Here is a 22,801-nt window from a genome sequence, read left to right on the forward strand (position 1 = left end):
AGAGACCAGAAAACATAATGCCCATATAAATGGAGCATAAAAATAATAAGGCTTGTTACATACCCGCCAACTTTTGAAAGTTCCCATAGGGGTTTTTAGTGCACAACAACAATTTCAAGGTTACAATTTTAAGCGAAGTATTTTGCACGATCTGGAATGTCTAGAAAAAGTGTCATATTTGTATGATGAACTTACATGCCTTTTTCTTAAGTCTGTTTGCATGATTCTAGTTATTAAATCGGTAGAAGAGATAAAGCTAGCAGATCAGTGTTTATTTTCTTGCGTAAGAATATTAGATGCTTGTTGAAATTTCCAATTTTGAATTATGCACACAAAGATGGATATTTAACAGGTTGGGAACAACACTCCAAATGAGGGGTAACCTTATTGGAAGAACATTACAACCCACTGTAAAAAATGAGCACATTTTTATTCACATTATTTGATGAAACTTTCCCCCAAGAACTATGCATCTATTAAGTACTAAATGGTCAAAATATGTCAAAAGAATTTTCTGTTGTTTCTAAACTTATATCTTCTTTATTAAATTGACCCCTCATTTAGAAAAGTTGTTCCAAATATAAGAATTTTCCCACTTTTGAGTTTAATAAAAATCTTAAAAATTTTTTTTCTTTTTTTTCAACAGTAAAATGACCCCTTGTTTTAGGAACAGTCCCTTATTTAAGGGACACCACTCTTAATGTGGGGGGGGGGGGGGGGGGTCCCAACCTGAATACAAAAATAAAATATGTTACAACCAGTATCATGTCAATAAATTAGTGAAAAAAAATACTATTTACTATCTTTATCATGTTTATGGTAGTACACTCACTCACTCAGTAGACTCCGGACAATCGGATACCCAAAATTTCAGCTAAAAATATCCGATTACCCGATATATTCAATTAGACGATGAATGTATATTCAATGAATATTCTACAATAATAAGTAGATCTATTGCTTAATATGTAAAAGGGCTGGAGGATTGATGGAGTGATTTTTATCAGTTACATCACCACGATGTTTGCGAGAAAAATTATCAGCTGATTATGTAGCTAATGATTAAATTTGTTTCCACTTGCAGTTTTTTAATCCTATATTTATTAAAATCAATCAAATGTCCTGAAATATTTATGTAAATTATTATCTTCCATCCATAGTTTGTCTTTACTTGTTTAGTAAACAAATTATTTACATTTTCACACAGGTAAACTAATTTGGCTATAAATAGATCACAGCATGTCTGAGTAGAATCTCTTATCTAAAATCGTAATTGTTATAATTTTATTTCTTTAAATAATCAAATTTAAATTTATGAAAACAATCATGATTGATAAAATAGTATTGCATAAAGTTTATGCTTTCAGAGACTATTTATGTTTAGGTCATGGTTCTACAGGCTTCTTCACATATTTGTAAACAAACCAATATGGCCGCAGCACGTGATTACCTTTGCACATGTGAAAAAAATATTTCTGACAAAAGTCAGATTTCTCTTGTCAAAAGGGATTTATATTTATATTACAATAAATTATTCAGAAGGAGGTACATTCAGTTTCAATTATATTTCTTATTCTATGAGCATTTAGAGTTTAGTCAAATTCTCCCAACAGTAACGTACTGCTCTTGTCAACTGAGTCTTGAATAATTTTATAAATAGATTCAAACCATTTGAAGTAGAAAGGCATCTAATTCACATGACAAGGAAAATAATGAATAAAGAAACCAATTTAATAAGAAATAGATCCTTTTTATTTATTAAAAACAAAATCTTCTTCTCTGCAAGATTTCAAATTCGTAACTTCAAGGGCGAACTTGTAAACAGGGCGAGTTGTCCCGATACCAAATCCACGCATGCGTACTACAAATATCTACAGTAAAAACATCCGGTTACAAGTAAACAAATAACGTTCATGGATTTCATGTGGATGAGATGTCAAATCTATTAATTTACATAAATAAAAAGATCATATTTACGATAGTGATTGTTTTTCAATCCTAATTTACAAATTAAAAATTAATGATTCAGATGCTTAATCATGTGTAAAAATCGGTGTCAGGAATCTTAAGTTGTTATGAAATTGTAATACACAGAAACGAATGCGGCATACGGAGGCTCAATGAGTTTAAAGTCGGTCCCATAGGTCTTCAGAAGACTTGACGTCTTCTTCCACCAAAAAACCACAAACATTGTGTGCTCAACATTGCTCAAGAAGAAATACTGTGCTACTGACATGTTTACAGTATGTACATGCATGTGTTCATATTTGTGCATGTTCAGCTGTGATGGATTCATTAATAGGGAATATGATTTTATTTGTTACCCTTTCAAAAACAAAGCCTGCTATTTGTAAGCTGCACACTGGAGAAAATTACCTGAAGAAGGAATTAGTAAGTATAAAGCATTTATAGTTGAAAACAGATAGTCATGACAGAAATGATGTCCAGAAACCTTTTGTTTTTCTAAATTTGTCTAGACCTAGCAATTGAATTGTAATAAACCAATTAGATTATAAGTTACTAAGAAAAATGCAAAGAGCAACTAATTCAAGAAAATCAAGGAGTAGGTCCAGTAAGGACCGATTTTGGCCTCAAATTTCATGTTCATCTGACGAAAGATTTTGACTACTTTTTAAACACTTATTAATAAGTGTCTATTTTATTTGAATCAATTAGTTTATGTGAAAGATTTTAACTGATTTAGTCATGAAAAACGCACCTATTCAAGCTGGAATATGAAAAATCTACCAAATATGCCGAAAAAAATCATTTTTCAGATGGTTTTTGTCAAAAATGAAAGTGGCCACATCCCTGTTCATCCTCAACCTTTATATATGTTATTTATTATAAAAAAATACAACTTACATTTCAATATTAAGGATGAACACGAATGCGGCCACTTTTGTTTTACACGAAAATCGTCTAAAATTTAACTAAAATGCTAGAATTGTGAAGATTTTAATAATTTAGCATGACTTAATGGTGCTAGTACCCAATATATGTGCATTGTATTGTCAAAATCAGCCCAAATTTATGTAACTGTATTCTACTGTCCAATGAATATCTTAAAGTTTACATTTCAAAAATTTTGTAAAACTGCTATATTTTGGGGCCAAAAAGGGGTCTTACTGGACCTACTCCTTTGAAAAATGGTCCAACATATAGTTGACCCATGTGCCTGGATCATTTGTGAATTGATGTATTGTTTTGAATTTCATTCTTTTGGTTTCTGTCTATTCATCTGTTCATTTTAGATCTTCAAAAAAAAAATCACAAACACAAAAATGGGTTAACATTTTTATTTCAGGGCAAGTTTTCCTTTAAGATTTTTCTTAAAAATATCTGCTAAATAGACTTCTTTACAGAAATTGCTGATTTTTACAGGAACATGAGGAAAGTTTTTTCATAATTTTAATTGTTTCAAAATTATAGCAAAATAAAATATCCCCACTAAAACAACAACAGCAAAATTTGTCATTTCATTCTATTGACGGATTGATTAACATTTAAGTTAACTCCGCTTTCAACAATTTTGTCTATTTTTAGACAGTGGGTTTTTAATCAGTCAAGGAAGCCTGAGTACGCCAAGAGAACCACTGACCTTTGGTAGCATTTCAGTTTTTAAGGAGTTAACTAATTTATCTATATTGACGTTTTTGTAGATATTGCCTTGTAAATCATATTTTTTTTTAAACAGATTTTGTTAATTTCTGTTTCTGGTGTTACCGTGCGGATAATTTAGTCTTACCGAAAAACTTACTTTTTTATCTTCCTCTTCTTTTTCGTCTTGTTTTTGAACAACATCACTTAGAACTACAAAAATAAGAATAAAACATTGTCAAAATATACATATAGGTAAAACTGTAATAAAAAAGACCTGGACTCAGGTGCACAATAATCCAGTGAACAAAGATCAGCTGGAAAATCCTTATTTAAGGGCAATCACTCATATAAAGAGTGACAGTCTACTTACTATATTAGCAAAATTTTACTTGTTAGCAGATCTTGCCTTGCTGAACAGTTTTCTGATTGACAGAGTTTATTCATCTATTCTAATATTTCTATATAAAGCAAACAAAATCATGGTAAAAAGTTTTAAAGGGCAATAAGGAGAAGCCAACAATTTCCTCTAATTACACTACAGCTCAGGTGGATTTTGCTTTGTCCACCTGTCCACAGTGGGAGTGGGCACTGGATGGGTAAAATTTCTAAGATATAAGGCAATATATGCAAAAAAATGGAAATAATAGTCATCTAAGAGCAATAACACTCCTCAGGAATCAATTTATGATTTCAACTATGCTTGACTTTTTTGCTGAACTAGTAATGCTGATAAATCTGCATCTAAAAGTTTCTCTCTATCATATTTTTCAAGATAATAGGCAACTAGAATGTGTCCAAAGTACATGGATGCCCCACTCCCACTATCATTTTCCAAGTTCAATGGACCGTGAAATTGGATAAAACAAGAATGTGTCCTCAGTACATGAATGCCCCACTCGCACTATCATTTTCTATGTTCATTGGGCCGTGAAATTGGAGTAAAATCTCTAATTTGGCATTAAAATTAGAAAGATCATATCACAGGGAACATGTGTACCAAGTTTGAAGTCGATTGGACTTCAACTTCATCAAAAACTACCTTGACCAAAAACTTTAACCTGAGGCGGGACAGACGGACAGACGGACGAACGAACGGACGAACTAACGGACGCACAGACCAGAAAACATAATGCCCCTCTACTATCGTAGGTGGGGCATAAAAACTAATTTGGTTTTAAAATTAGAAAGATCATAGCATAAGAAACATGTGTACTAAGTTTCAAGTTGATTGGACTTCAACTTCATCATGTTCATCATAAACTAACTTGACCAAAAACTTTAACCTGAAGCAGGACAGATGGATGAACAGAAGGACAGACAAACAAAAGGACGGAAAAACAAAGGGACGGACGCACAGACCAGAAAACATAATGCCCCTCTACTATCGTAGGTGGGGCATAATTGATAAAATGAAAAAAAGAGTTAAAAATTGTCCTTTAAGTGCAATAACTCCTATGAGTAATTGTGTGACAGGTTTGATGTTTATGGACAACTGCTAAGCTCAAAATTCTGAACATTTTTTACCTAGTCAAAAATATAATAACGGTTTTAATATAACAGACAAAACTTCCATGTTATCCCTATGCTGTATTTTAAGCCATCAGTCATCTTGGTTGGCAGGTGTGGTCATGGGACACATTTGGTAAACTAAATACCTTAATGATGATTGTGGCTAAGTTTGTTTAAATTTTGCTCAGTAGTTTCTGAGGAGATAGTTTCAGAGAAGTAGATTGACTACGAATGATGATAATTGATTAGAAAAGTAACTTTGAACTTAGGACCAGATGAGATAAAAGTTCAAACAAGTGTCATAACAAAACAAATGCTGAACAGAGGTATACATACAGGTATATGAATACAGTACACGATCATGACATGAAAGAGAAAAGCTAAACATGATTTTTGTTTGATTTGTTATTTTGTCAGATGAACTAAAAAATAAGTGTTTAAATGACCGTGATGACTGATTTATGATCTTGTAATAACTATTTATTTTACAGCTACAACTAGTTAGCTAACTTACTACAATGCTGTTCAGGTTTGCTTGAACATGTTGAAGTAGTAGCAATTTTAGAAATAGGGTTATTTTTCTCATGCTCATCTTTGCTGTATAACCTAAAAATAAAGAAAAGAAATGTCATGACTTTATCACAAACCAACTATTGAAACTTATTTTAGTAATTTATTTCTGCTATACAATATATATAATGATAACAATAATAGACCTTTAGAATAAAAAGGTGTCTCAAGAACCAATACCAATTCTATATTTGGGGAGTTGCATTCAAAAACTCCAAGAATATAATGAATACATGGAATATTTATGTATGAAGGGGCTTGCTCAAAATAAATTCTTAAGTTTTATACTCATACTCAAATAAAACAGAAATGAACTACATTCTACTTTTCTGTGTATTTATACAAGTTATAAGAATCTCAAATTTGTTATCTAATCTGTTTAAATAATAAAATGACCATGAAACAATACCATATTGTGGAGACAAATAGATATCCTATGCATTAAAAACTGCATGTGGGGTGCTATGTACTTTCTCAATATAAAATACAATTTCTACAAAAAAATAGTTGTATAACATTTAACAATATTAAAAGCAACATTATAAAATTATCTAAGACAAGAGTGCACACGCTGAAATGTCTCGCCTTCTATACTAATCATTGATATTATGTTGATAGTCCTTAGTATAAAGCTAAGCTTTATAACAACTGTCACATAAACTTAACATTAACCAAGATAACTAAACATAGACCAATGAACCTTGAAAATGAGGTCAGGGTCAGATGAACCATGCCAGGCAGACATGTACAGCTAACAATGCTTCTATACAACATATATAGTTGACTTATTACTTAAAGTTTAAGAAAAATAGACCAAAACACAAAAACTTAACACTGTGCAATGAACCGTGAAAATGAGGTCACGATCAAATAAAACCTGTGCGACTGACATAAAGATCATAAAATATTTCCATACACCAAATATAGTTGACCTATGGCATATAGTATTAGATAAAAAGACCAAAACTCAAAAACTTAACTTTGACCACTGAACCATGAAAATGAGGTCAAGGTCACATGACATCTGCCCGCTAGACATGTACACCTTACAATAGTTCCATACAACAAATATAGTAGACCTATTGCATATAGTATGAGAAAAACAGACCAAAACACAAAAATTTAACTTTGACCACTGAACCATGAAAATGAGGTCAAGGTCACATGACATCTGCCCGCTAGACATGTACACCTTACAATCGTTCCATACAACAAATATAGTAGACCTATTGCATACAGTATGAGAAAAACAGACCAAAACACAAAAATTTAACTTTGACCACTGAACCACGAAAATGAGGTCAAGGTCACATGACATCTGCCCGCTAGACATGTACACCTTACAATCGTTCCATACAACAAATATAGTAGACCTATTGCATATAGTATGAGAAAAACAGACCAAAACACAAAAATTTAACTATAACCACTGAACCATGAAAATGAGGTCAAGGTCAGATGACACCTGCCAGTTGGACATGTACACCTTACAGTCCTTCCATACACTGAATATACTAGCCCTATTGCTTATAGTATCTGAGATAGGGACTTGACCACCAAAACTTAACCTTGTTCACTGATCCATGAAATGAGGTCGAGGTCAAGTGAAAACTGTCTGACAGACATGAGAACCTTGCAAGGTACGCACATATCAAATATAGTTATCCTATTACTTATAATAAGAGAGAATTCAACATTACAAAAAATTTGAACTTTTTTTTCAAGTGGTCACTGAACCATGAAAATGAGGTCAAGGACATTGGACATGTGACTGACGGAAACTTCGTAACATGAGGCATCTATATACAAAGTATGAAGCATCCAGGTCTTCCACCTTCTAAAATATAAAGCTTTTAAGAAGTTAGCTAACGCCGCCGCCGTAGCCGCCGCCGCCGCCGGATCACTATCCCTATGTCGAGCTTTCTGCAACAAAAGTTGCAGGCTCGACAATAATTACCAAACACAGAACATTACAGATATGTATGACAACACTAAAGGGTGTAAGAAAATATTTATCATATACTTAAGCTTAGTAGTAAATACAAGTAAATTGAAAGCGGTTACTGGACACTTAGGATTCTATTGGTGTCTGGGGTTGATAGGAGTGTGAATATGAAAACCATTACAATACACTATTTATATATATATAAAGGATAAACACAAACGTTAACTTAATGTGTTTTTGAGAAAAATGGAAGATAAGAAAAATTGGGTATATTTAAGTGCATTAACAACCTCTAATCGTAAAATAAATATTCATCTCTTCTTAAAGTTCATCATTTATAATTTTTCACAAACAGGAAATTAAAAATGTTAAATGTAAAAGAACTAAATTCAAAATATATCCTAAGGTATGACTTCATGCTATATTCATGATATTCAATGATAAGCGTGTGGTTTCTGATGCATGAAAATATTGGTTTGAAAGATTTTAGGGTCTTTGTCCATCAGTTCCATAAGATGGAAGGAATTAAATTAATATATTTCACCAAAGTAGTTATCTTAAAATTTCTGTGAAACTGAACAGTTTTCTATAAAAAAAAGTATCCTTCTGCCATTTTAATTATAATAAACGTTTAAAAGATACTTATTCAATCAAAATATATTAGAATTTGAAGGACAAAAGTTCCATCCATTTGTTATTAAGGTAGATAGGGTGTCTTCCTCCATCTTGGATTTTGAAATACTAGAAAACAAGGTCTAGATCTTTAATGAAACGTGCAAGTTTTTAGAGTAGTAGGTAATTCATGTGTAAGAATTTTCATGATAATATAGAAAATGCCATGTTTGATCATATTTATGATTGTATTTTACAAAAAAAAGATTTTTTTTTTTTGATTCATTTTTTTCCAACTTTGTAAAATAAAGGGAGGCAACTCAAATGCAAGGGCAGATAATTCAGATAGTGTTACTTTTACAATAGAATGTGTTAGGAATTTACCCATTTTTACATGTAGCAAGAAAACGAGTCCGGTGACCCCATTTTTTCTTTTTCTTATCTGAAAGCATAATATTGGAGCTATCTTCTCATATTTTATCTCAAAATTCTATGGTGCAGTTGGAGTTTTATGGCGGAAAATTGGGTTTTCCATGCATAATCTATACAAAATCTTGACAATTTTGCACAACCTGTAGTGTGAAAATAAGTCCGGTGACCCATTCTTTTTATTAATGTTTTTAAACAAGCAGGATATGAACTACATTTTGGCAAATTATTAAAAGATTCTATGGATTATAATTTAGACACCCCATCTACCTTAAGGTAGTTATATAGATAAACTGTACACCAACATATTTTCAGGGATACTTTATTTCCCATGTAGTTCTTTCTTAGCCCATCACAGCAATTTAATTTCGCAATTTTTCTAATTCACTTGATGAAGTACGATAAAAGAAGATCCAAGTTTTAAGTTTTCGTGACGATTTGTATTTGCCTAATTTTCTACTGGCAAAATTAGATGGTTTACAGTATTAAGAATACTGATTGTCACAGAATCCCACACCATAATCTTCCAATAAACTATTGAGATAAACAGTGAAGTGTTAGTAGCATCTGGACAGAGATTGGTAAACAATTACTATAAACAAGATAAAAGGCTGGTTTCTAAAACAGAGTAAGGATCATGCACCACTATATAACTATAAACAACATCACATGAACACTTACTCTGAGCATACTTGCATGTCAACAAAATTAAAGCTTTTTAAAGCAAATGTATATAACTGCTGTAAACAAAAAAAAATAATTAAGCCTAGTGACACTTAGCATATGAAAGAAGTCATGCAAAGAAAACAATTTTATGATTTGTACTTCTTGTTTAACAAAATAAAGCAACAACTTTGACCTTCAATTAAAGGAAAATATTTTTCAAAGCTATGTGTATACTTTAAAAGTGACCGGTGTAAAAATGCTATTTTTTTTCTGCCTGAGCAATTTATGATCAGATTCAGTAAGATCTGGAGCTATTACAAATCTTATTTAGAAGTGCAGGTAGAAATGCTCATTAAAAGCTGCTTCAAATAACCAATACAAGCATTTTCCAGTATGGTTTTGTTATTCCAGTGACCAACATAATGCTATAAATCATAAAGCCAAAGTCACTGCATAGCTAGCTTCCATTTATACTAAAATAGCAAAAATTCACCTGTTGAACTAATTTGGATTCTTAACTGGCATCTTCAACAGCTTTTATAAAATTAAATAAATATTAATAATGTCCTTGTGGTAAATGTTAAATTGACATTATACTTGTAATAAATGATTGAGATTCATTCAAACACAATTTTTCTTCAAAAAATATATATTTAAAAAAAAGAATACTATAAATTAAATTAGAAAATTCTCTTGTGTTGCTCTGTTGTTACTGATTCACATGTTTAAAAAAAAATCTATAATCAACACTCATTTCAAATAAAATCTAAAAACACATCCTTTTTTATTTAATTTTCAATCTATTTATAACGAATGATTTTCTATTTACCAAAACTCTACATATACACATGATACGTGTAGATAGGTTTAGCTACAAACAGTTAAAGGATCGGTGTGATTGTGATCTATGAGGCACCATACAATTGTATGTCTGACACATAACTTTTTTTAGGATATATATTTGGTATTGTACATACATGACATAGCCAAGGTTTCAACTTATCTAACATTTATGGTGTGATATTTTCATTTACTTGCACTTGGGCAAATCAATAGCTGGTGGAATGTATTCCTGCAGGGATACCCGTACGAAATTATAAGGCGTATTACGCCTGGAAATAAGGCTTAAACCAGGCGTAAGTGGTAGTTACGTGTCTAGATCCAGGCTTAAGGGAGCAGGAAACATAAATTTGTAGTCCTTACGGGCGTAGAAAAAAGCAGGAAACCTTGCGTAAATTGAAATAAGCAAGGCATAAGTTTTCTTACGGGCGTAAATTGAAAAAAGCAAGGCGTAATTTTTTTTACAGGCGTAAAACTGTTCGTATGGCGTAAATAGAAAAATACCCATAATGCTTTGTTTAAAGGATTATGGGATTATTTTTTCAAAATTTGGCTCTTTGGTTTTAGTTTGCAAGAGTAGGGCACATGGCAGCTTCATATATTCAGGGATAATTAGCTTGTTTTGTGCTTTTCGGAAGAATCTGAAATTAGAAATACTGAATCAAATAAATTAATGAAAATTGTGAAATAAAAGGAAAGTAGTAATACATGGTAAATAATAATAATGTGAGTATAATTAAGTATTATGTTCTATCAGAAATTTTGAAATCCCAAAACCTTTATCCTTGGATAATAACATTAAAATCTTTTACTTTAAGTTAAATTGCAGTATTATCATTTATATTTTAGTTCAAAAGACAATAATTTTCAAAAACAACTTAGTTAAAATGCTTCTTTAATTTCAAGAAAAAATAATTGTCATAATTCTTATTTAAACTTAAACTTATTTGAGCCAGTGTCTGCCTAAAATATATTTATTTCTATATTAGCTTCTTCAATGGTTAATATTTCAAGTTTTTTGTCAAACAGTAAGAAATAAAAGCAACAGTACAGAAGTTTGTATCAAATACACAAAAGTACACAGCTTAGTCCTGGTTAATACACTGAACTAAAAATAAGTGTAGTATTATGTAAGGATATTAAGCCTGTTTAATTTATTGACCAGGCGTACTCATTTGCATATTACGCCTATTTTTTTGTGAACTGGGCGTACTCATTTAAATATTACGCCTAATTTTACACCTGGTTTACGCCTCAGTTACACTTGGTTTACGCCTGGTTTAAGCCTGGTTGACGCCTGGACATCCATTTTGTAAACACTGCAAAGCCGCCAGGATAAAGTATGATTTTTACACCTGGAAGTTAGTCAGTGTTTCTGTACTGACATCATTTACAACATATTTTTCTAAAATTCTGTTAACATATTAAAAATGATTAATAAACATAGATTTCTCCCTCATGCAAAGTTGGCCTTATTTCAATTTGGCTATTAATCTTTATAGGTTTAATTTGAGTCTGATTTCACATGTGGTCAAATAGCTACTTATTATACATTTCTACATACATTTAATTACCACAACCCCCAACACTTGGCTTTCAAACGTTTAGACTTGAGCCGTCCTGATGGAAGTTAATTGAGAAAGGAGCTATATAAACACATGAAAGTTAAATATAGTGTTTATATTTTTTAAACTTAAACAATTTGTCAATCAGGGGTACTACTTGTACAAGTAATTTTCATTTACTTGAAGAAGTAAAAAAATATGTACTCATATAACTAAATTTGTAGGATACTTATACAAGTGAATTCTATTTTTTTGTATAGGTAAAAAAAAAATGACTTAGTTATGTCCCTTAGACATTCAGAGTTTTTTACTTATATAAGTAAAAAAGTTATCTTATCTTTATTTCTTAAATTCTTAGGATTTCTTTGCTCTAATAGAATTTTAATGTGTCTGCCCATTGTCGATGTCTTTACTAATCATTGAAGTGTAATTTCATGGACAATGAAAATCCAATTTGTCTATCATCTTCAGAACACTGGTCATTTACAAGCCCCAAAGGAGCAATTTTTGATGGCTAAAAAATTGCACAAATACTTAAGATCTTTACATAATCAGTTTCTTTGTTGAATTAATGAGATGAAACATTGAACTTTAATAAAAAAAATTATGAGCTAACGTGGGAAAAATCATTGAAGACTTGATACATCTCCAAACTTGAGAATCTTGGTGGGATTGTAAAAAAATTTACTTATTCAAACACTATAATTAACTTATATATGTATAATTTTTTTTAACTTCTATATGTAAATAAAAATTACTTGTACAAGTAGTACCCCTAACTGATTGTTAAACAGTAACCTTTTTGTCATGACATGTGCTGATACGACTTATCTAACATGTACAAATGATGTATAGTAATACTACTAAGACTATTTTCTGAGCAGTTTAGGAGAAGCTGATACAAATGTGTACTAAAATCACAGTGTGTTCAATTAGAAATCAAAGCAGATATATATATCAAACAAAAAAATAATTCACAAAAAAACAAAAATCACTTGCACAATTATCTCACCTTTTTAATAAGGAAATAAATGATATTAAGTTTATACCTGTGGTGATTCTTTGCTATTGCCATTATTGGTCCAGGTTTTGTACTGACATCTTGATCTACCATTGTTGAGAACACAATCCAAAAGGACAATGACATTTTAAGTAAAATGATAAACAGCCTGGAAAATAATAAACTTTATAAAATAAACATGGCTTGCTTTTCATGTAAAACAGTAGTCCAAATAAATATGATGTCTTAAAAGGCCATTTTTATATATTTTTCTGAGACATTTCAGGAAGGATCACAGATAAAAAATAAAATATCCTTTCGAGACGTAATTAATTTGACTAGTAAAACAGTATAGGTTAAGGTAGGTATGAATATTTGTGCTTAAGGGCATACGATACAGTTTTGATCATGATATACAGTTTGATGAAAATTTCCATATATAGGCTATTTTTTGCTTGATTAAATCATATGTAATGAAAAATATACCTTCACGCGCCACTTTTTGAGCTAAATAAGGTCCAAATTTTGTATATTTGCTCAAAATTCAGATTTGTGGCCGTATTTTTCCTTTCGAAAGATAGCCATAACTTTTTTGTTTTAAAAGATAAACACACTTTGGTTTTTGTTTAATAAATTGTAATTTCTGTATTTTATAAGTATCATAAAAATTTATGCATTTTTTATTCAGAAATAAGTCATATAAATTTATCAAATGGTAATGAATGAATTGAGAAATAAATGTCATTTTTACTGTATATTTATCAAAACTAAAAAAAATGCACTATATATATATATTTACAGTTTTATCAAAGGAGTAGGTCCAGTAAGACCTCTTTTTGGCCCCAAAATATAACAGTTTTACAAAATTATTAAAATGTAAACTTTAAGTTATTTATTGGACAGTAGAATGCTTCTGCTACATAAATATGGACTGTTTTTGACAATACAATGCACATATATCGGGTACTAGCACCATTAAGTCATGCTAAATTACTGAAATCTTCACAATTCCAGCTTTTTAGTTAAATTTTATACAATTTCGTATTAAACGAAAGTGGCCGCTTTTCGTGTTCATCCTTAATATTGAAATGTAAGTTGTATTTTATGATAATACATAACATAAAGTTTGAGGATGAACACGGATGCGGCCACTTTTATTTTTGACAAAAACCATTGGAAAAGTGACATTTTCTGCATATTTCGTAGATTATTCATATTAGTGCTTGAATCGGATCGTTTTTAATGACTAAATCAGTTAAAATCTTTCACATAAACTAATTGATTCAAATAAAATAGACACTTAAGTGTTTAAAAAGTGGTCAAAATCTTTCGTCAGATGAACCTGAAATTTGTGGCCAAAATCAGTCCTTACCGGACCTACTCCTTTGGTCCACATAATCTCCCTGCAAAATGAAACAAAATGTTGTTTTAAAAAATAGAGGTCCATGCACTTGTTTTCAAATTAAATCAGTTTGAATGATAAAAATCAGTCGAAAAATGCATCTTTTCCCGATATGTTACAGTTTGACGTTTTCGAAAATAACATTTTACGTTAGCAACGTTATAACCTCCCCTTTAACTGTATCGTATGCCTTTAAGGGGGCTAATAGTCTGAGAAATAGAGGTAGTAAATAAATTTAAAAAAAAAAAAATTAACTAAAGAAATCCCTTTAATTTTGCAACGTCTAGTTTAAGTAAAGCTTATTTGAAACAAATACCCCAAAAACTGCATTTTTGCACCAAAGGGAAATAATTTGGAGCTTTCTCAATGATATATACATTGTAAAAGTCATCTGGGTCCAAAACAAATTGATTTTTTTTGTTAATTTTTGTACCATATGATAAAGTATTACAACAAATAAAGTCATGAATAAAATTTGTAGAGTGGGGTGCTCATTTTCGCCATATTTTGAAGTTTCCATGTTTTCTTCGGTTTATGTTCAGGTCTTTATGTTTTTGAAGTATACTGATATTTCTATATGAAGATAACTTCATATGCAAAATATTCTTAGCTTTAAAACGTGTTTGTTTTGATAAAAATCATCTGAAAAGTTGAATTAAAGGGTGTTTGAAATATCCTTATGTTTTCTCAAAGGGGGACACATATTCACCGTTTTTACACATCTAATTAGAACCAAATAACTGCAGCTTTAAACAATATTTATCAAATAAATTTCATTATAGATGAATAGCAGACATTTGAAAGGTGTAAAAAAAACTGAAGTTTAGGGCAACCAGTCAAAGAATTACTAAGAATTACTTCTTTTAAATCGTTTTTTTCATTCAGGAAATTGGCCGTTTTTCAGTCCTTTGCGGTAAGTGCCGAAATTTAGTCTCATTTTCAAAAATAATCATATTTGTTATAAAAATATAATTTACCGGCATATTTCTTCCATTTCAACCATCCTTTGAAGTTTTTACACCTCAAAATCATAAAACGGCGAAATTGTGTACACGGCGAATATGAGCTCCCCACTCTAATGAAAGAAAAAATGTTTGAAATTTGGGTACCCTCGAGCCTCATTAATATACATTTCATTGATAAAACCTATATTTTTTGTCATGATTTTTTTTAAAGTACATACATTCATAACACTTTATAGGGATACCCATAGATTGACAAAATGACTTACTGTCTTCGTTTGTTAATTAAAAAAAAAAATATAGGTTAATAGCTAGTTAATGCCCAAGTCACACTAGACCACGATTGCACCACTCCATTGGTGCAATCGCTATCACACTTTATGCTGTGTTGTAGAGCACTAGATCAAATTTGTACACCAATATTGAAAAACATTATATGTAAATGAAGTGAGCTTCTTGCGCAACATTCTAATATTCAGCTAGACATTTTGCAACTAATTATTAATCCATTCCACTATGCTGGCAGTGTTGAGTCAGAAAATGATATAAGCTGTAGAATTGAACCTCTGTGTAGACAATTAATATATAATTTACACAATAAGAGATATGAAATACTTTCAAAAATGGACTTGATAAGTAGTAGGAGGAAGATGAACTTTAAAGTCAGTTAGAAAGGTCAAATAGGGTTTTATGCAGATCGTCTAGGCTAAATATTATAAATAGTATTTTTATATTCCTATTTTAATAGCTAGTATACAGACAATTTTTATCTTTTACACATAAAAGGATAAATAAGTATCCTAATTTGAACTGTGAACTGTGTACATAATGCTCATAGTGTAAATATATTGATGGATTAATATTCTATACTATTGCGGTGGTGGAACTACTTTTATTGTTTTACTCCATATAACGGAGGTGTGCCTATATTGGCAGAAATTCATTGGATACAGATATCGAGAGCTCTACTGTGATAGTCGACTTTGGTATATTTTTACTCCCTTATTGATAGGATTTCCTGTGCATTTATCATGTTTGATACGATGAACCTTAACATTCAAAAGGAAAAAATAAAATTGTCTTCATTGTCAAAACCCCTACCCCACTATCCAGAGTGTTTTTTTATTTCTATTTTAAACTAACCGTAGTTTAGCTTGCAAATTGACTTTCGATGGCCTATAGGTGTCAATCAGTAATCTTATACTGATAGGCTTACAAGAAATAAAATTTGTGATATGCAACTCATTGTGAATGGATTCTAATGTCTTTTGGGCTGTTGATATATTAACCAAAAAGGCAATAACAAAACAAGCCAAAGGTGATAAATAACACATTATCGTTGTATTATGATTGAACAGATCCTTCTATGAAAAGAAAAGGTGTTTTCCACCGGAAGAAAGGGCATTAAAATAGGAACGGAATTCGGACTTATTACGTATGAGGTTACGTAATATTTGAACTGTGAACTTTTTAATGTGAGATTAAAGGGGCACTAGCTGTCAAATTCATTGTAACCGATTTGACTCAAATTCTCATATTTGGTTTATAACAATGTAAAACATTTATCCAAACTATCAAAAGTCTAAAATAAACAGTTTACAGAGCATGGGGTAGATAATATATAGGTTCGTTTCGTGTGTATTTTATTCCAGACGCCATCTAATTAACTATCGATTTGACCTCAGATGACCATATAAGCGATGTAAACAAAAATAAAGATACGAATAGATTAAACCAACACGTGCAATTGCATTTTTATAGGTCTGTTTGATTTTATTTTATAGATTAAAAATAGATGTTTCTCATTGTTTTTAACCATATAAGAATGATTTTATGTGCATCGAATTAGTAATCAAATGATTTACCGTAGTTTCACTTTCATTGTTGACATTCTTTTTCTTTAAATAACCAGTACACGTACAATGCATGCGTTGTCAATCTCTAGATAGGGGTTAACTTGAAGTTCACATGAATACCGGTTAGAATGATGATGACGTTTTCACTTGCAAGTGAATCAGTCAAAAATTATGTTTAATCGCTTATTTCAACAAAATTAAAGGAAATTGATTGCTAAAAGCAAATTATTATTTCATTATTCCAATTTGATTAATGATTGATCTAAAAAAAATCATACTTTATTTTTTTATATATATCGTAGCTAGTGCTAGACTCATAACACTAGTGCAAATGATATGTTACAAAAGTTAATAATATTAAAATCAGGACAGATAAAGTTAGTTAAAAAGACCATCATGACACTGACTTTTTTATTTTGTAAAACATGTTAAAAGATACATGAATGAGAACTAGATTTTAAAGAAAAAAAAGAAAAGAATTATATTATAAATGTATATCATAAGTAACAATTTTTGATTTTTATTATTAACTCTTCTCCTCTACATAGAGAGTCTGTATACAATATCTTCAGACATAAATATTGTGCGAATCTATAAATTATAGAAATACATGTATGTACACACACGCAACAACTGATATATGTATACATTTCCTAAGAAAATGTACAATTTTATGAATATAAAGAAATATATATATGTACTTTATTTTATACATCACAAATCTCTGTAGTACACAGTTACATGCAACTCATATTTTTATGACTTATATTTACTGGTTTTAGTGTATGCTTATTTTATTGATCATTGTAAGCACACATGATTTATACAAAAAAAAACTTGAAAATTTCAACATGGAATATCAATGGTTATATTAGTAAGGGATTTAACAAATTTGAAGATGATATTTTTGTTGACAATCTTTTACAGCAAGACATTTTTTGCTTGCAAGAAACCCACTGTGATCTGGATAATTGTTTAGAACTTCCAAATTTTCAAAGACCGGTTCATCTTATAAGACCTAGAACCAAACCTAGTGGGAAAAGACATGGTGGCTTGTCAGTATATATACTTAATACAATAAGACCGGGTGTTAAATTTTTAGAACATGCCACAAATGATTTTATATGGTTAAAGTTAGACAGAACATTCTTCGGGTTTCAGGAAGATTTATACATTTGTTTTTTATACAATCCACCTGAAAATTCTTCCTACTATAGAAAATTGGATTATAATATTCTTGAAATGATTGAAAATGATTTAGTAAAATATTCCCAATCAGGAAAAATCATGATAGCAAGAGATTTAAATGCAAGAACTGCTTGTGAAATTGATCATATCCAAATGGATTCAGACAAACATATTCCATTATTTGACAATTACAAATGTGATTCTAGTCTAATTCAAAGAAAAAGTAAAGATAGTTCTATTAACACTAGGGGCAGACAACTCCTATCTCTATGTATATCTTCATCATTGCGTATCCTTAATGGCAGAACAATGGGTGATTTAATGGGTGCACACACTTGCTTCCAACCTTTAGGAAGTAGTGTTGTTGATTATTTTTTAGCATCTGAGGAACTCTTACCAAATTTCACATATTTTCACACTCATAATTTTTTACCTGATTTCTCAGATCATTGTCAGATCTCATGCATGTTAAAATGCAACACAAAAATTTATGAAAGAAACTTAAATCTAGCTTTAATGCCAGATAAATATACATGGGATGATAACTCAGTCTCAGCATTTCAAGATGCCATAAATTCAAATGAAATCAAAAATTTTATTAGACAGTATAAAGATAAAATTTATGACCAAGATTCAATTAATAATGCCGCAGAAGATTTAAATAAGATTTTTCTAAAAGCCGCAGATTTATCACTAAAGAAAATTATTAGAAAACCCCAAAAAAGCAAGAAGAAGAAAATTAAAAAGAATAGAGAATGGCAAGATCAAGATATAATAAATTTAAAACAAAACTTATATCGAAAATACAAATTAATGCAAAATCACAACACAGATCCTTATATACGAGGGTCCTTTTTTAAATGCCTGAAATCATATCGAAAACAAAGAAGAGCAAAAATAAGAAAATTCAAACAAGACATCATGAATAAACTCGATAATTTATATGATCAAAATCCCAAAGCCTATTGGCAACTACTAGATAAAATTAAAAATATCTCAAATAATAGTCAAAACAAATCTGAGAATACTATCGACCCATCTGAATGGCAAGAATACTTTCAAAAATTAAATAAGAATGAACAATATAGTGATGATTTGATTAAGAAGAAACTTGAATCATTCCATAATGAAAATGTTTTTAATGAACTTGACTACTTAATAACACCTGAGGAAATAGAAAAAGCAATAAAAAGTCTTAAGAATTCTAAATCGAGTGGATTCAGTATGATCTCGAATGAAATGATAAAATATAGCCAAACCGTTTGTATCCCTCTAATACAAAAACTCTTTAATTTAGTATTTTCCAGTAGTATTTATCCAAAATTATGGGGCCAAGGCTTTATCACCCCCTTCACAAGTCTGGATCTAAACATGATCCATCAAACTACAGGGGCATTACTATTGCAGATAACATAGGCAAGTTATTTAATTCAATTCTAAATAACAGGTTGACAAAATTTTTAAAAACTAGAAATATAATTAGAAGTGAGCAAATTGGTTTTACTAAAGGATGTCGCACAACAGACCATATGTATGTGTTAAATACCATCATTCCAAAATTTGTGAAAAATAATTCGAAGCCTCTGTATGCATGCTTTGTAGATTTTAAGCGTGCATTTGATTCAGTTTCACATCTCCACCTTTTTTACAAACTTAAATGTATAGGTGTTGGATCAAAATTTTATGACATTATAAAATGTATGTATGAAAACACAGAAACTTGTGTGAAAATAGACCAACACAGGACAAACCTTTTTAAATCAAATATAGGAGTAAGACAAGGGGATAATCTCAGTCCCTGTCTCTTTAATATATATTTAAATGATTTGCCAACCTATTTTGACCAAACATGTGACCCAATCCCATTAAATACACATCCTTTAAATATTTTAATGTATGCTGATGATGTAGTTCTTTTATCATCATCAGAGCAAGGACTTCAAAATTGTGTTAACAAATTAAATAAATTTACAGTTGATTATAAAATGACAGTTAACATAAAAAAGACCAAGGTTCTTGTATTTAACAAATCAGGAAGACTTAAAAATATTAAAATATCATTAGGAAACCAGACTTTAGAATGTGTACAGAACTACACATACTTAGGTATAAATTTTTCATCATCTGGGAGTTTCCAAATAGCAAAGAAAGAACTTTATAACAAAGGAATGAAAGCATATTTCAAATTAAGGAAGACCTTTTCAGTGGAAAGCCCAAAACCTAGTACTTTATTACACATCTATAACCATACAATCCGACCAATCTTGTTGTATGGATCTGAAATTTGGGGTTATATACCACATAAGAAACAAATACATTTGGATAACTTTATATCAAAAGAAACTGATTATCTTGTACTAGAGAAAATTCATACTAAGCTTTGTAAATTTTCACTTGGAGTTAATATAAAAACATCAAATATGGCATGTAGAGGAGAACTAGGTTCACTCCCTACACTGTATTATGTAATAATGAATATGGTAAAATATTGGATCCATCTTATGAAAGATATTGAACCTTCAAATATTATTCTAAGGGAAGCCATAAATCTATCTCATTCTATGGACAAACATAACCAGGAATCTTGGATAGGAAGCATTAAACATATATTTAAATTTCTAGACTTAGAATATCTATTTGTTAACCAGTCAAACTTTAAACAAAACCATATTCTAAAAAAAGTAAAAACATCTTTAACTATTAAATTTAAAGAAAGCTGGTTAGCGAGTTTAGAAAGCAATTCTGGGAAGTGTACTAATTTACAATCTGGCAATAAATTAAGAACTTACAGAAAATTTAAAAATATTTTTATGTTTGAACCATATTTAAAAATGAATTCAAAAAAAGACAGGCAAATAATCACAAGATGTAACAAAAGAAAATAAATAAAATGACAATAATACATAAATAACAACAGACTACTAGCAGTTAACTGACATGCCAGCTCCAGACCTCAATTAAACTGATTGAAAGATTATGTCTTCATCATATGAATATCAGGTACAATCCCTCCCGTTAGGGGTTTAGTATCATACTATCATAAAATATATGAGAAGAACATAACCCGTGTCATGCCAACAACTGTTTTTTTTAGAAATAAATGTGTTTAGTTCCGATGCAAAGACCCTATCAGTGAATCAATGTTAAAGCCAAAATATGCAATCTTTAATGACCTGACAACAGTATCGTAACTATATCCCCTTTTAATAAGTCTATTTAAAGGTTTTGTTAGTTTCTGAGGAGAATACTGACATTTTTGTGCTTTATAAAGAATATTTCCATAAAATTTTGGATGTGCAATACCTGAACGTATAAGATGTCTGCATGTTGAGTTATATTTACGAATTATTTCCTTATACCGGTGATAAAATTTAGTAAATGTTTTGACCAGTTTGTGATATCGAAAACCCTGGTGTAATAATTTTTCAGTAATACATAAATTTCTCTCGCTAAAATCTAATACATTGTTACATACATGAGCGAATCGTACAAGTTGAGATATATAAACACCATAAGATGGTGACAAGGGAACGTCACCATCTAAAAATGGATAATTAACAATAGGAAATGAAAAATCATCTCTTTTATCATAAATTTTTGTATTAAGCTTCCCGTTTATGATATAGATATCAAGATCGAGGAAAGGGCAGTGGTCATTGTTATCATTAGCTTTATTTAAAGTAAGTTCTACAGGATAAATTTCTTTAGTATACATACTGAAGTCGTCATTATTTAGAGCCAATATATCATCCAAATATCTAAAAGTATTGTTAAATTTTTGTATCAAATGTTGTTTTGATGGGTCTTTGCTAATTTTAGTCATAAATTGTAACTCATAACAATACAAAAACAGGTCCGCAATAAGTGGTGCACAGTTAGTCCCCATTGGAATTCCAATAACTTGACGATATACGGAATCTCCAAAGCGAACAAAAATGTTATCAAGTAAAAATTCAAGTGCATAAATAGTATCAAAGCATGTCCAATTGACATAGTTCTTTTGTTTATTGCTACTAAAAAATGATCTAAAAGAGTTTGAACATATGTACTCGCATTCCGACTTTTTAAATGCCCAGTTAATTAGGGATGTGAATTTTTTCTTAATAAGAATATGAGGCAAAGTGGTATATAGGGTAGAAAAATCAAAACTTTGAACAGATTCAAAATCACCAATATATGCATGCAATTTATCAAGTACTTCCAACGAGTTTTTGACACTCCAAAAGTAATTAATTCCACTATTTTCAAAGGCCTTATTTGAACAATTTATTATCAGGTTTTTTATTGTACCAAGTGTACTAGTAAGTAAAACAGACAATTTAGTAGTTGAACAATGGCTGGAAGATGAAATAAATCTATATTTGTAAGGTTTTTTGTGCAGCTTCGGAAGCCAGTACATAGTTGGGACTTTCATTGTGTTTGGTTCTGCTTGTAAAGAAGTAGCTAAAAGTTTATGTTTGTTACAGATGTCGTTTTCTGAAAATGAAGTCAGTTGGAATGTTGGTGAATTCGTGATTTCCTTTTGCAGAACCTCTATATAAAATTTACGTCAAACAATAATGATATTATTAGCAGCTTTATCAGCCGGGACAAAAACAAATTCCTTGGCTAGTTCTGTTAGTTTATTTTTGATACGCGAAATAGGGTTTTTATA

At 30.4% G+C, this 22,801-nt stretch overlaps 2 protein-coding genes across 2 annotated transcripts in view; both read right to left on the reverse strand.

The window, feature by feature from the left end:
- Window positions 1-16,491, reverse strand: part of LOC139493236 (serine-rich adhesin for platelets-like) — a 30,192-nt gene extending 13,701 nt beyond the window's left edge. The window contains exons 1-4 of the mRNA XM_071281462.1: window positions 16,247-16,491; window positions 12,789-12,908; window positions 5,627-5,718; window positions 3,761-3,813 (exon numbers count right to left, since the gene is read on the reverse strand). Of these exons, the coding sequence (XP_071137563.1) occupies window positions 3,761-3,813; window positions 5,627-5,718; window positions 12,789-12,908; window positions 16,247-16,437 (456 nt within the window). The 5' untranslated portion in view covers window positions 16,438-16,491. The remainder of the gene's footprint in view (window positions 1-3,760; window positions 3,814-5,626; window positions 5,719-12,788; window positions 12,909-16,246) is intronic.
- The window catches only part of LOC139493237 (CAAX prenyl protease 1 homolog), a 256,843-nt gene continuing 245,886 nt past the window's right edge, over window positions 11,845-22,801 (reverse strand). The window contains exon 11 of the transcript XR_011656953.1: window positions 11,845-12,518. The gene's annotated coding sequence lies outside the window, so the exon portion shown is untranslated. The remainder of the gene's footprint in view (window positions 12,519-22,801) is intronic.

Source organism: Mytilus edulis, chromosome 10 (genome assembly GCF_963676685.1).
Source record: "Mytilus edulis chromosome 10, xbMytEdul2.2, whole genome shotgun sequence".
Taxonomy (NCBI): domain Eukaryota; kingdom Metazoa; phylum Mollusca; class Bivalvia; order Mytilida; family Mytilidae; genus Mytilus; species Mytilus edulis.